General features: G+C 42.6%; 1 protein-coding gene across 3 annotated transcripts in view; it reads left to right on the forward strand.

Annotated features, from left to right (window-relative positions):
• The window catches only part of LOC139560487 (3',5'-cyclic-AMP phosphodiesterase 4B-like), a 91083-nt gene that overhangs the window by 6941 nt on the left and 67740 nt on the right, over window positions 1–16402 (forward strand). For all 3 annotated transcript variants that reach the window (XM_071377312.1, XM_071377314.1, XM_071377315.1), the window contains exon 2: window positions 16072–16200. In XM_071377312.1, coding sequence (XP_071233413.1) covers window positions 16159–16200 — 42 coding nt within the window. In that variant the 5' untranslated portion in view covers window positions 16072–16158. The remainder of the gene's footprint in view (window positions 1–16071; window positions 16201–16402) is intronic.

A 16402-nucleotide genomic window follows, 5' to 3' on the forward strand; every position in this document is an offset into this window, starting at 1 on the left:
AGAAGTTAAAGGATGTATTCATAAATTATATCCTTTAACTTCTATAACATTAAACAGGTTTCCCGTGATACAATTATTTATATATACTTCGGAAAGTATTCAGACCCCTTGACTTTTTCCAAATGTTATTTTACAGCATTATTCTAAAATTGATTAAATAAAACATCCTTAGCAATCTACACACAATACCCCATAATGACAAAGCAAAAACACATTTTTGGAAATGTTTGCAATTTTATTTTAAATAAAAAAACGATACCTTATTTACATAAGTATTCAGACCCTTTGCTATGAGACTCAAAATCGACCCTTTGTGATATCAAATCAAATCAAATTTATTTATATAGCCCTTCGTACATCAGCTGATATCTCAAAGTGCTGTACAGAAACCCAGCCTAAAACCCCAAACAGCAAGCAGTGCAGGTGTAGAAGCATATGATTTGAAAAAACACACCTGTCGATATAAGGTCCCACAGTTGACAGTGCATGTCAGAGCAAAAACCAATCCGTGAGGTCGAAGGAATTGTCCATAGAGCTCGGGGACAGGATTGTGTCGAGGCACAGATCTGGGGAAGGATACCAAAAAATGTCTGCAGCATTGAAGTTCCCCAAGAACACAGTGGCCTCCATAATTTTTGGAACAACCATGACTCTAGCTGGCCGCCGGGACAAACTGAACAATCGGGGGAGAAGGGCCTTGGTCAGGGAGGTGACCAAGAATCCGATGGTCACTCTGACAGAGTTCCAGAGTTCCCCTGTGGAGATGGGATAACCTTGCAGAAGGACAACCATCTCTGCAGCACTCTACCAATCAGGCCTTTATGGTAGAGTGGCTAGACGGAAGCCACTCCTCAGTAAAAGGCACATGACAGCCCGCTTGGAGTTTGCCAAAAGGCACCTAAAGACTCTCACACCATGAGAAACAAGAATTTCTGGTCTGATGAAGCCCAGATTGAACTCGTTGGCCTGAATGCCAAACGTTACATCTGGACGAAACCTGACACCATCACTACGGTGAAGCATAGTGGTGGCAGCATCATGTTGTGGGGATGTGTTTCAACAGCAGGGACTGGGAGACTAGTATAGATTGAGGTAAAATCAACAGAGCAAAGTACAGAGAGATCCTTGATGAAAACCTCCTCCAGAGCGTTCAGGTCCTCAGACTGGGGCGAAGGTTCACCTTCCAACAGAACAATGACCCTAAGCACACAGCCAAGACAACGCAGGAGTGGCTTCGGGACAAGGCTCTGAATGTCCTTGAGTGGCCCAGCCAGAGCCCGGACTTGAACCCGATTTAACATCTTTGGACAGAACTGAAAATAGCTGTGCAGCTACGCTCCCAATCCAACCTGACAGAGCTTGTTGAGGATCTGCAGAGAAAAATGGGAGAAACTCCCCAAATACAGGTGTGCCAAGCTTTATACCCAAGAAGACTCGAGGCTCTAGTTGCTGCCATCGGTGCTTTAACAAAGTGCTGAGTAAAGCTAAACAATTTAAAAAATATTTTTTTTACTTTAGTTTATTTAGTAAATATTTTCTTAACTGCATTGTTGGTTAAGGGCTTGTAATTAAGCATTTCACTGTAAGGTGTACATCTGTTGTATTCGGCAGGTGTGACAAATATAATTTGATTTGATACTTATGTAAATGTGATATTTCTGTTTTTTATTTTAAAACATTTGAAAAAAAATCTAAAAACCTGTTTTTGCTTTGTAGGGTTGCACATTTTGGGGAATATTCAGAGGTGGAAACTTTCCATGGGAATTAACGGGAATATATGGGAATTAACGGGAATATATGCAAATTTAATATTAATACCATTTAAATGTAGATGTTTTTTTGCATTGGATATATATATACCATATCATATGGAGACAGAAACATAAACCTTTTACCTTATCATAAGTAGACATAATTGCAAATGATTAAATCCTTCCAATAGAAAAAATAAATAAAACATTTATGAATTGAACTTTAATTAAATGAGTTGACTCTTCACATGGGATGATTTCACTGAACAACAAAAGAAAGGGAATATTGAATGATCCCCAATGATCCATCGCATCTCCCAAAAACGTTTTCAACATACATCTGTAAAATGATAGTCTAGAAACTAAAGCTTTGGTTGTCTTCCTCTCTGGCTTCCATGTCTTATCCCTGGACCTCCTCAATGTCCACTTCTTGAACATCAGACTCTGAGGCCTCATCTTCACTGTCACTTTCCAACCTTGTTGAGGATGGCTTGTTGTCAGGCTCAAAAAGCCTCAAATTTGCCCGGATGGGCACCAATTGTTCAACCCTTGTATTGGTCAGCCTGTCGAGTGCTTTGGTGTGTGTGTTCCCAAACAAGGACCAGTTGTGCTCTGAGGCGGCTGATGTTGGTGGGATTTGGAGGAGGATGGAGGCAACAGGGGAAAGAGCCTCAGATCCACAAAGTCCCTTCCACCAGGTGGCTGATGAGATATGTTGGTACGACTGCCATATTGCATCTCCATCCCAAAGCCCTTGCTTGGAAGTGTACTTCGCTAGACTGCCAAGAACCTTGCCCTCATCCAGGCCAAGGTGGCGAGACACGGTAGTGACGACACCATAGGCCTTGTTGATCTCTACACCAGACAGGATGCTCTTGCCAGCATACTGGCAACATGTATGCTGCGGCGTGTATGGGCTTCAGGCAGAAGTCTTCACGCTTTTTGATGTATTTCAGAACTGCAGTTTCCTCTGCTTGGAGCTACAGTGAAGTGGGCAGGGGAGTGCGGATTTCTTCTCTTACATCTGCAAGCAGAGTCTGAACATCAAACCGGATGACATTGTCTCCCTCAATCCGTGCAATGGCTACTGATATAGGTTTCAGGCTGCTTACCACTCTCTCCCAAAATACATCATTCAGGAGGATCCTCTTGATTTGGGCTGTCCATATCGGCAGTCTGTGATATGGCCATTTCTTGGAGAGACTCTTTCCCCTCCAGGAGACTGTCAAACATGATGACAACACCACCCCAACGGGTGTTGCTGGGCAGCTTCAATGTGGTGCTCTTATTCTTCTCACTTTGCTTGGTGAGGTAGATGGCTGCTATAACTTGATGACCCTTCACATACCTAACCATTTCCTTGGCTCTCTTGTAGAGTGTATCCATTGTTTTCAGTGCCATGATGTCCTTGAGGAGCAGACTCAGTGCATGAGCAGCACAGCCAATGGGTGTGATGTGAGGGTAGGACTCCTCCACTTTAGACCAAGCAGCCTTCATGTTCGCAGAATTGTCTGTCACCAGTGCAAATATACCTTCTGTGGTCCAAGGTCATTGATGACTGCCTTCAGCTCATCTGCAATGTAGAGACCGGTGTGCCTGTTGTCCCTTGTGTCTGTGCTCTTGTAGAATACTGGTTGAGGAGTGGAGATGATGTAGTTAATTATTCCTTGCCCACGAACATTCGACCACCCATTAGAGATGATTGCAATACAGTCTGCTCTCTCTAGGATTTGCTTGACCTTCACTTGAACTATGTTGAACTTTGCATCCAGCAAATGAGTAGATAAAGCATTTCTGGTTGGAGGGGTGTATGCTTGGGGAAGAACATTCAGAAATCTCTACCAAAACTCATTGCCAGTGAGCATCAGAGGTGAACCAGTTGCATACACAGCTCGAGCAAGACCTTCATCAGCATTTCTCTGACTACATTCCTCCATTGAGTCAAAAAAACTTCTGATTCCAGGAGGACCATGAGCTGTTGCTATCGATAAGGTGTCTGATTCATCATTTTCACCTCGAATAGAAGTAGAGGGACTTTTGTCAGAAGTTTCTTGTTGTGAGCACTGAGGGAACTTTCTGCACTTGGCCAGATGATTCTGCATCTTTGTTGCATTCTTCACATATGATTTGGCACAGTATTTGCAAATGTTCACAGCTTTTCCTTCTACAGTAGCTCCAGTGAAATGTCTCCACACATCAGATAGTGCCCGTGGAATTTTCCTGTAAAGATTAGATTTTTTTGTTGTAAAAAACCCAAATACAATTCCAGGTACAGATAAATAGTTAAGCAGTTAGATTAAACAACTCCTTTGTAAGATAAATGTTTTTAAATGAAACATGCAAGCAAAAACCCACATGGTAGCAAAAACTAACTAGCAGAAATTGTTAACAAGTTAGAAATGATTTAAACACACTTTGCTGTAGGCTCCTATTTACTAGTTAACAAAAAAATCATGTATGTTATATAAAATATATTCACCCCACCCAGTATTGTAATCAAAACCTACCAGAAAGCATGTAGTCCTTGGCTCAGACAGTGTAGTAGTGTGGGCTCAACAGCATCTCATTAGTGTGCAAGATCTTGAGAATCAGCTGTACATGTGATGGAAGAATGCACTATGCATGTAGAGGGTTGCAATTCTATTGAATTAGGAATAGTTTAACCAAAATATGCCACAAGACCTAGAATTGCCTCCTGTGTATCCCACAAAAAAAGGTTTGCTGTTATAAGCTAACTTTTTTGATGAATTTAAGCAAAATTCCCGGGTTTAACTTCCCATGAAAAATTTCCGGAAATTTCCGGGAAAGTTTGCGACCCTTTTCAACCCTATTGCTTAGTCATTATGGTGTATTGTGTGTAGATTGATGGGGGGGGGGGGACTATTTCATACATGTTTTAATAAGGCTGTAACGTAACAAAACGTGGGAAAAGTTCAGCAGTCTGAATCCTTTCCAAAGGCACTAGGTGTGTATATATAGAGGTCAGGGAGAGATTTTTTATGACATTTTAATGTGCATCAGATGGCAACAAGATCATATTTTACAGCAATTTCATCAGATAACATGAATACAAAGCTGGCGAGAGGTGGTTAGAATAGGATGGGAGGCCAAGAGTCTGTGTAACCAATAGTCTAGAGTCCTGAGTGTGGGAACAAACAGTCTGTCCCACGGTTGGGTAAACAAGCAAGTTCATAGTCAACAAAGCACGCAGGAGTCATGAGACAAATAGCATAAAGCACAAGAAAAATATATATAAAGACTTGGGGCTAGCCTTTGTAAGTTCAAAGAGTCACTCGCCCCAACAAGAACTTAAGAGAGTAGCTCTCTGTCAGTCCAGTAGGCTAACATAGCTAGTATGTTTCTGTCTACCGTTTTCTTTACACTTGCAAAAGGAGGTCTTTAGCTTGCTATATTTTTTCAGTTTTGGCGAATGCTCCTTTACGACATAGATAATTAATGGATAGCTGGAACTATAGCCATTTAATGTCTTAATGGGCACAGATCTATACTCAATGATAATCTGCTACTAATCCCTGAATATGGCCAAGCCCATTCTAGTTTAGTACCCCATGCAGCAATGGAAGATGGTTCTTCTTTGGTTTGATTTCCATTTAATCTGTCTGTATATCTGCAGCATCCATCAATTCTTGACCTGTTTTCTTTTTTTAAATCGTGCAGACGGCGCCTTTTCCTCAAGGACAGATAAAGATGTTTCATATACCCTAAAAAATAAGTGAATTAATATTAATGATTGTGCCAAGATAGCCTTGAATGCAATCACTGTTCTTCACATGGTATTTGAACGTAATGTTAACGCAATTGAACACATGACGTCTTTAAACTCCTTTGTTTTGGTTTCACAAAAACAATCTTTGTATGGATGACTGGGTGTCCAATGACCTGGAGTGTGTGTTGGGCATTGCATCACCCTCTACACAGTCTTCCTTTGTACACTTATGTCTTGTGAGACAGAGGATGTTTTCTCTTTACTGTAAACATTATGATTGAGGTCTCATCTGATATTCGTATTGTCTGACTGAGCTCTGAAACCTAGCCCCTCTGGTGTACGGCAACGGATATCCCAATGTTAGTTCATGTGAATTCATAGCAGGTCTCAAATGGTTATTTATGACCCAGGGGATTTGAGTGGAGATTGGGGGTGTATGGCATCCCCCTTGTTGACTAAAAAAACCACGTTAACAGAACCGCCCACCACCACCCCTACACAACTAATACCACCCCCCTTGTTAACTTTTTGAAAATTCGTCCTCTGTGTGTACCCCATCATTTAGTGTGTGGCTTGTGTGCTAATCAACACGGAGGCGGCATTTGACTGCAGTTAGCCTAGATCAGTGGTTCCCAAACTTGGTATAGTCCAGTACCCCTTCAAACATTCAACCTCCAGCTGTACCCTCTCTAGCACCAGGGTCAGCGCACTCTCAAATGTTTTTTTTTTTGCCATCATTGTAAGACTGCCACTCACACACTATACGATACACTCATTCTTATGTTTAATAAATGTGAGTTTTTGTCTCAACCCAGCTTGTGGAAAGTGACAGAGCTCTTATAGGACCAGGGCACAAATAATAATAATCAATAATTTTGCTCTTTATTTAACCATCTTACATATAAAACCTTATTTGTTCATCGTGAATTGTGAATAACTTACCACAGGTTAATGAGAAGGGTGTGCTTGAAAGGATGCACATAACTCTGCAATGTTGGGTTGTATTGGAGAGAGTCTGTCTTAAATCATTTTCCACAGACAGTCTGTGTCTGTATTTAGTGTTCATGCTAGGGAGGGCTGAGAATCCACTCTCACATAGGCACGTGGTTGCAAAGGGCATCAGTGTCTTAACAGTGTGATTTGCCAAGTCAGGATACTCTGAGCACAGCCCAATCCAGAAATCTGGCAGTGGCTTCTGATTGAATTCAATTTTCACAGAACTGCTTGTTGCAATTTCGATGAGGCTCTCTTGTTCAGATATCGGTAAGTGGACTGGAGGCAGGGCATGAAAGCATAACGAATTCAGTTGTTTGTGTCGTCCATTTTGGGAAAGTACCTGTGTAATTGCGCACCCAACTCACTCAGGTGCTTCGCTCTATCACATTTGACCCTGTCCGTAAGCTTGAGTTCATTTGCACACAAAATATCATACAATGATGGAAAGACCTGTGTGTTGTCCTTGTTAATGCAGACAGAGAAGAGCTCCAACTTCTTAATCATAGCCTCAATTTTGTGCCGCACATTGAATATACAGTGGTTGCTCCACTAAAAGTTTTGCGATTATGCTGCGGGATTTAGAGGTCATTTGTGGTTTAGTACGGTACCCTGCGTCACCACTTCATTGCTCCAGACCACCACAAGGGGGAGTTAGAGCACTGATTATGTTTTTGGGTCCTACTGTGTCTCTAACTGACAATGAATGGGCGACATAAACCTACATAGAAACGGATAATTGTGCACGACTTCAGTATTACTTACTAAAACTGTTGTTACACTAATTTTCTTTTGTTAGGATTATTTTGCTCTTACTGTAGTACTGTAGCCTACTCCCAACAGGTCACATTGTACAGTGCCTGAGTGACGCAGCGGTCTAAGACACTGCATAGCAGTCTAAGACACTGCATAGCAGTGCAAGCTGTGTTGCTACAGATGCTGGTTCAATACCCATGCCGGCCTTAACTGGGTGAACCATGAGATGACTGTAGCTTTTTGGTTTCTCTCTCTAAAAATAGAAATAAATAATTCTAAATAACAAACTGGCTTTAATTACAAATGAGTAACAATGTCACACCCCATGTTCAAGAATGGCCTTTTTCTCGCGCATTTTACGTTATTTGAAAACGAAATCATCTCCAAAATATAGTTATTTTTCAAAACAAAACAATTATTATTATTATTATTATTATATAAAAGCCCCTTGGATATTCTCACAGATATATTATTAACCCTGTTATTAGCAGGACAATATATATTGGTCATATTGGTCATGGCACCTGAGTGGCACACAAAGAGATTGCCTTGCCGTTCTCCAGCTGTATCCACTGAAAGCTTGCGAGGTTCAAGGCACGAGGGCAGGGGGCACGGGATGGGCCGCAGAGCCGGGAACAGAAGACGGACCTAGCCCATGGGGGTGGGAGGGTAGCACAGAGCAACACTTTAAGAGGCATTACACTAATAATGGGGCTGACTAGGGAAATGTTTCCGCTGTTCTTAGTGCCAATGGCATCTTTATGCTTTCGTTAATAAAATAATTATATAAATACTCTTTCAAAATGCCAATGTTTGTTTATTTAGTTATGGATCCATAACGAATTACTATGGGAATAAATATCACTGAATTACAGAAATATTGGAACAAAGTTGTCTAATAAAGGTAAACAAATTGTTGCATACTGGAAAATTATCTTTCAAACACGCACGGTCACGTCGTACAGCGCCATTATGGCTACTTGCCTAGGAGGGTAGGGGGAGAATTCTATCGTCAAATGTATTTCTAAGTTAGGTTGGCTGCAATTTCAGTTGAATCCACCAGAAAAGACTAAACAAATAATACAACAATAAGTATTATTGTGATTATGTATCACATCCGACCATGATTGGGAGTCCCATAGGGCTACGCACAATTGGCCCAGCGTTTCACTCCCTCTAAAAACATAAATAAATATATATTAAATATTAATTTGGCATTTATTCAGATTACAATTGCTCACTTTAGTTTTTTTGAAAACAAAATAACCTCCAAAATATCGTTATATATTGTCAAGTTGATGGCACAGTCATATAGCGGCACCTACATAAACCTGAGTGACTCAGTCATATAGCGGCACCTACATAAACCTGAGTGACTCAGTCATATAGCGGCACCTACATAAACCTGAGTGACTCAGTCATATAGCGGCACCTACATAAAGCTGAGTGACTCAGTCATATAGCGGCACCTACATAAACCTGAGTGACTCAGTCATATAGCGACACCTACATAAACCTGAGTGACTCAGTCATATAGCGGCACCTACATAAAGCTGAGTGACTCAGTCATATAGCGGCACCTACATAAACCTGAGTGACTCAGTCATATAGCGGCACCTACATAAACCTGAGTGACTCAGTCATATAGCGGCACCTACATAAAGCTGAGTGACTCACTCATTCATGGCTTTGGATCAAAATAAAGAAGTACCAACATTCTTTCTGATAGTCTTTAATAAAGAAATGTTTTGGTTATCCTGACCTGGACACCATGTACAGTATTATAATAGCCCATTATGGGCTGTTTGCAGGACGATATACCTCTACCAACACCTCTCTGTGTTTTGATACTTTGTGGATGGGGCCTCCCCAGTGGCGCAGATGTCTAAGTCAGCGCATCTCAATGCAAAATGCGTTGCTACAGATACCCGTGCCGGCCGCCACCGGGAGACCCATGAGGCGGCTTTTGGTTTTAATTTAGAATCCACCAATCCTCTATATGTAATTATTGACAGAGAGTCACGTCATATTTTTCTAAATACTGTAGGCCCTACCGTAGGCGACATGAGTCTCACTAGTGTTGAGTAGAGATGAAACGGTATGAAAATTTCATATCACGATTATAGTGACCAAAATTATCACGGTTATCAGTACTATCAGTGTTATCACGTATTGTTCAAACGTACTGGAAATATTGAAAAAGTACAAACACTGAAATCATTTCACCAAGTTTTATATTGAAAACCAACAAACAACAAATAAAATTAGCAGCACTATGCGCTTTTTGTGTGCATAAACATTTAACATAATAACATTAACATTAAAGATGGCACCATGTGGCCATGAGAGGTAAACGTTTCCCTAGTGCAGGTTTAAATGAACACAACCTTAAGTAAGCAAATCAAATAAAGAAACAAATACAATTAGCAGCACTCACTTTGTAGTGAGACACGGCAACCTTTATCAGCCTCAGAAAGCCAGGCCTCTCCTTTATCAGCCTCAGAAAGCCAGGCCTCTCCTTTAGCAGTCTCAGAAAGCCAGGCCTCTCCTTTAGCAGTCTCAGAAAGCCAGGCCTCTCCTTTAGCAGTCTCAGAAAGCCAGGCCTCTCCTTTATCAGTCTCAGAAAGCCAGGCCTCTCCTTTATCAGCCTCAGAAAGCCAGGCCTCTCCTTTAGCAGTCTCAGAAAGCCAGGCCTCTCCTTTATCAGCCTCAGAAAGCCAGGCCTCTCCTTTAGCAGTCTCAGAAAGCCAGGCCTCTCCTTTAGCAGTCTCAGAAAGCCAGGCCTCTCCTTTATCAGCCTCAGAAAGCCAGGCCTCTCCTTTATCAGTCTCAGAAAGCCAGGCCTCTCCTTTATCAGCCTCAGAAAGCCAGGCCTCTCCTTTAGCAGTCTCAGAAAGCCAGGCCTCTCCTTTATCAGCCTCAGAAAGCCAGGCCTCTCCTTTAGCAGTCTCAGAAAGCCAGGCCTCTCCTTTAGCAGTCTCAGAAAGCCAGGCCTCTCCTTTATCAGCCTCAGAAAGCCAGGCCTCTCCTTTATCAGTCTCAGAAAGCCAGGCCTCTCCTTTATCAGTCTCAGAAAGCCAGGCCTCTCCTTTAGCAGTCTCAGAAAGCCAGGCCTCTCCTTTAGCAGTCTCAGAAAGCCAGGCCTCTCCTTTATCAGCCTCAGAAAGCCAGGCCTCTCCTTTATCAGCCTCAGAAAGCCAGGCCTCTCCTTTAGCAGTCTCAGAAAGCCAGGCCTCTCCTTTAGCAGTCAGAAAGCCAGGCCTCTCCTTTAGCAGTCTCAGAAAGCCAGGCCTCTCCTTTAGCAGCCTCAGAAAGCCAGGCCTCTCCTTTAGCAGTCTCAGAAAGCCAGGCCTCTCCTTTATCAGCCTCAGAAAGCCAGGCCTCTCCTTTAGCAGTCTCAGAAAGCCAGGCCTCTCCTTTATCAGCCTCAGAAAGCCAGGCCTCTCCTTTATCAGCCTCAGAAAGCCAGGCCTCTCAACAATTTGAAATGGCATCATGTCCTTTTTATTTATTTATTTATTGTCCTATTTGTTACTTTTATTTCTCTTTTAGCGCATAAAATGGCTCCGCAATACATAAAATATGGATCTGTTGTTCAGTCGACATCAGGGCTTGACTTGGACTGAAATAGGTTCATGGACTGAAACCGAATACAGGATGTAGACCGTACAGTGAAATGCTTACTTACGAGCCCCTTAACCAACAATGCAGTAAGCATTTCACTGTACGGTCTACATCCGTTGTATTCGGTGACAAATAAAATGTGATTTGATTTGAAGCTATTTCAGTCCAAGTCAAGCCCTGATGCCGACTGAACAACAGATCCATATTTAGGGTATTGCGGAGCCATTTTATGCGCTGGGGTAAAAAATATAATCCACTAACCCTTACCTGCCACTTGAACGTCCCCAGCGAGTGGTCGTGCATTTTGCCCGGTGCATTTAAGTGCCGTTGCCGTGGTAACCGGTCTCCTTTCCACATCAACAGGCAGTCGGTGTAGAGCTGGTCTTGATGTTGAGGTTATGATGATTCCTCAGGCTGTAGCAGTTAGCTGGGTGTGGTCTCTGAGTTGATGTTGAGGTTATGATGGTTCCTCAGGCTGTAGCAGTTAGCTGGGTGTGGTCTCTGAGTTGATGTTGAGGTTATGATGGTTCCTCAGGCTGTAGCAGTTAGCTGGGTGTGGTCTCTGAGTTGATGTTGAGGTTATGATGGTTCCTCAGGCTGTAGCAGTTAGCTGGGTGTGGTCTCTGAGTTGATGTTGAGGTTATGATGGTTCCTCAGGCTGTAGCAGTTAGCTGGGTGTGGTCTCTGAGTTGATGTTGAGGTTATGATGGTTCCCCAGGCTGTAGCAGTTAGCTGGGTGTGGTCTCTGAGTTGATGTTGAGGTTATGATGGTTCCTCAGGCTGTAGCAGTTAGCTGGGTGTGGTCTCTGAGTTGATGTTGAGGTTATGATGGTTCCTCAGGCTGTAGCAGTTAGCTGGGTGTGGTCTCTGAGTTGATGTTGAGGTTATGATGGTTCCTCAGGCTGTAGCAGTTAGCTGGGTGTGGTCTCTGAGTTGATGTTGAGGTTATGATGGTTCCTCAGGCTGTAGCAGTTAGCTGGGTGTGGTCTCTGAGTTGATGTTGAGGTTATGATGGTTCCTCAGGCTGTAGCAGTTAGCTGGGTGTGGTCTCTGAGTTGATGAACCCCGCATGAAACCTTTGTCGTTTCCCACCTTTTCTCATCACCTTGACACAAGATCACAGCATCCAGATGGGGCGGCAGGTAGCCTAGTGGTTAGAGCATTGGGCCAGTAACCGAAAGGTTGCTGGGTTGAATCCTTGAGTTGACAAGGTAGAAATCTGTCGTTCTGCCCCTGAACAAGGCAGTTAATCCACTGTTCCCCGGTAGGCCGTCATTGTAAATAAGAATTTGTTCTTAACTGACTTGCCTAGTTAAATAAAGGATAAAAAAAGATGGGAAAACTGTTGTTTTGAGTTCTTTTCATCCTATAGACCAGGGGTGGGCAACTCCAGTCCTCGGGGGCCTGATTGGTGTCCCACTTTTTCTCCATCCCTAGAAAACACAGCTGATTAATCAAATTGCATTCTAAACTGAAGATCATGATTAGGTGATCATTGGAGTCAGGTGTGTTAGCTGGAGCTGGGGCAAAACTGTGACACCAATCAGGCCCCCGAGGACTGAAATTGCCCACCCCTGCTATAGATGGATATACATTTTTTTTTTGTGACGGCTGTTTTACAAAGGGTCTCTTATAGACATTATGAGATGGAACTTCGTTCCATCTCATATTGCTCAGATAAACAGCAAACCTGGTTTCAAAAAACAGATAAAGCAACACCTCACGGCACAACGCCTCTCCCCTATTTGACCTAGATAGTTTGTGTGTATGTACTGATATGTAGGCTACGTGTGCCTTTTTAAAACATTTATGTAGTTCTGTCTTTGAGCCGTTCTTGTCTAATGATGTTCTGTATTCTGTCATTCTGTATTATGTTTCATGTTTAGTGTGGAACCCAGGAAGAGTAGCTGCTGCTTTTGCAACAGCTAATGGGGATCGTAATAAAATACTAAAAAAATCCCGATGTCTAGTAATGCTTTTCACACAGGTTTTGCTTTTGATGTGTCTGCCAAATCATATCTGGGTATGCCTTTACCGACTACATTTGTAAGTGGTTTAACTGGATGAGACGCTGAAGGCTGTGTTGGCGTGCTCTGTGCATGGTCTTAATTGACACAGTGAGACTGAAATAAATTTAAGTAAAAGCGGTGGCAATGTAGCAGATGAAAATATCTGAAGAACTTGGCCAACGTTTGATGGGCATGAGAGACTGCTCGTGGTGACTGCGAATGAGAAAGCCTCTCAAGCGCACCAAAGGCAATTTGCCTCAAGCACCCTGACAGGGAATTGGTTATCATTTAAGGTTATCCTCAGTGTTTGAATTATTTATGTTATACAGTTATCTGGCTCCAAAGTGGTGCAGCGGTCTCACTGCATCTCAGTGGTAGAGGTGTCACTACAGACACTCTGGTTCGATTCCGGGCTGTATCACAACCGGACGTGATTGGGAGTCCCATAGTGCGGCGCACAATTGTCCCAGATTTTGCTGGTGTAGGCCGTCATTGAGTTGCCTAGTTAAATAAATATTAAATTAAATAAATACTATTTTGCGCAATGACTCTGTGCGATCAAAGCTTTGCGCCTCGATCAGACCTACAGTGGTTTGTGCAAAAAATGGTACGCAGCATCATCTGAATATGTGCGCAACAAAAGTTAAATATTCACCTTCTGCTACCGTTTCTGTCAAGCCGTCTACACATACAGTTTGATGCATACGTTCAATACATCCATCCTATGCACCACACAGAACACACTGCAACTGCCTCTGCAACGCTATGCTGCAAGACAAACACAGCGTTCCATTAGAAATTAATGTAGTTCCGGGGTAGGCCGTCATTGTAAATAAGAATTTGTTCTTAACTGACTTGCCTAGTTAAATAATATATATATTATTTTTTAAATTGACGAAAGGAAAAGGTGCAACACTCGCTCACCATTAGAAAATGCATTGTTTTTTATAATATATATATATATTTTATCCCCAATTTTGTGGTATCTAATTGGTAGTTACAGTCGTGTCCCATCGCTGCAACTCCCATACTGACTCGGGAAAGATGGAGGTCTAGAGTCATGCGTCCTCAGAAACACAACCCAACCAAGCCGCACTGCTTCTTGACACAATGCCCACTTAACCCGGAAGCCAGCCGCACCAATGTGTCGGAGGAAACATCGTACACCTGGCGACCGTGTCAGTGTGCATGCGCCCAGCCCGCCACAGGAGTCCCTAGAGCACAATGGGAAAAGGACATCCCAGCCGGCCAAACCTTCCCTCTTACGACGCTGGGCCAATTGTGCACTGCCCCATGGGTCTCCCGGTCACAGCCGGCTGCGACAGAGGAACCAGGATCTCTAGTGGCACAGCTAGCAACTGCGATGCAGTGCCTTGCGCCACTCGGGAGGCCAGAAAGTGCATTGTTTTATTGATGCAAGGTTAAAAGAGTAACGTTTCGGCCTCCAATGGCTGAAATGATGAAATGAACGTTTAGATGAAGGCCATTGAAAGCCGAAAAACATGAATCTTTTAACCTTGCTTCAGTAAAACTAAGAATGTTTTAAGGTGAGTTGTGCGCCTTTTCAATGACAGTCGTTATTGCTCATTTTCATCAATCATTTCAGACCCCAACTGTATGTATATCAATATGTCGTCACTGTCAGATGAAACCTCCCATCTCCAAAACAGAAACTTTTCAGGAAAAGGAGAAAAAAATGCAATTTTTGCCCCCTTCATTAATGAACATACAATTATGAAACTTACGAAGCTATTTTGAATAATTATTGAATTCCATCATGACAACTACATAGTACAGTGGAATATGTTCGGCGGAAAATGTAGGAATCTGAATGGCAAGAAAACTGATTCAGAATGAGGCTACTTGATATTTTATGGATAACGGGTATACATAGTCAGTCATTTGCTTATAAATCCGCAATATATAATTTCCCTAGATACAGTAGCACTCCTATTGCTTTCTTGTTTAAAAAAATTAATAATGTACTCGCTCCAACATTTCTACCTGATGAAATTCAGGGCCACATTCACAAACATGCAATATTGCAGTGACGCTATGTCAGACACTGCAGTACAGTTCAATGTATTGGACTGGTAAGGTCATTTTAACAACTGGGTCAGTTGACAAGGGAGTGAGTGGGCTGACCTCTCAGTGATCCTACCACCTAATTGTTTACAATAGCCACTTTAAAGTAACTGTCCATGCTTCCACATTTCTATTAAATATGACCTATAATTACAATATGAGTGAAATAGTTTTCCTTCCATTTTTTACATTTAAATATTAAGTTATAAAGACGCTTTATCCTGAGAATGCCTACAAACCCTACAGTGCCCCTAGCAGAGCCCCTGTCAGTTGTGTTTCCAGGTCACTCACCTCGACACTAGCCTTGGAGCACCAGACAGGCCAACATATTATATGGACTTTTTGTCAGCTTTATCACTATGACGCAAATTCTCCCTGTCACTAAAAAAAAATCCATAATGGTGTCAGATATTGACTTGGTCCTGTCACAAAGATGTATTGCCCCTTCCTGATTTATTATTGAGCACTTTCCAAGCCCCCAGCTGAAGTCCTGTAGGTCAAAGATTACAGACAGGGTGTACTGTACAGGCCAAGACCTTCAGGCACAGTGTGTGACGGTACAAGATTGATTGCTGTAGCTTGATTAACTGTCACACCCTTAAACCTACTTTGTTCATTATTAACCCCATTGTTTTCTAATGGTTCTGCTTCACTTAATTTTCTACAGAGACCCAGCATGTCATGTAAACAGCAGGGCTACCAAAGGTATTACAGAAAGAGGCAGATCTTGTTCAGAGAGGCTGCGAAAAGCATTTGTGTAATTGGAGAGGACGGGCTCATAGTAAAGGTTGGAACGGAATAAATGGAACGATATCGGACACATCAAACCATTCCATTCACTCCATTCCAGCCTATGAGCCGTCCTCCCCTCAGCAGCCTCCACTGAATCACCCACATGCTCTGGTGTTCACTCTACTCTCAAGCAGTATGATAGCTGTGTGACGTAAAATTCCTAGAAGAGTAGAAGAAGAAGAGTAGCCTCTTGTCGTTATACGCTCTTGGTTTGTGTCAGAAGTCATCCCACCACTTCTGATAACTTCACCACTTAAAGGGATACTACTGTCTGATTACCTAACTTAATTATCTTCTTTTTTTTCTCCCTCCCTACCTCCCTCTCCATGGTCAGGTGCGTTGGTAGAGGTGCCCAGTGAAGAAGGGATAGAAGAGGAGTTTATGAAAGAAGAGAGAGACTGACTGATTGACACCACCGAGGATGAAGAAGAGCAGAAGTGTGTTAGCGGTGTCACCAGGCGGTGTGAGTACATTAGCTACTTACACCATGTTTTGACAGTGTCGTTCCATTCAGGTTGTGCAGCAGTCTGCTTTAGGTAGTCATTGTTTGCCAGGCAACAATGTAGCAATGTATCCATTCATTACTTTTGATACTAATTTACGCCACTGAGTGAAATGGCATTAGCTTCCCTCTCAAATGGCTACAAAACCCAGTGTGAAAGTGT

The sequence above is a fragment of the Salvelinus alpinus genome, chromosome 30, assembly GCF_045679555.1.
Source record: "Salvelinus alpinus chromosome 30, SLU_Salpinus.1, whole genome shotgun sequence".
Lineage (NCBI taxonomy): Eukaryota > Metazoa > Chordata > Actinopteri > Salmoniformes > Salmonidae > Salvelinus > Salvelinus alpinus.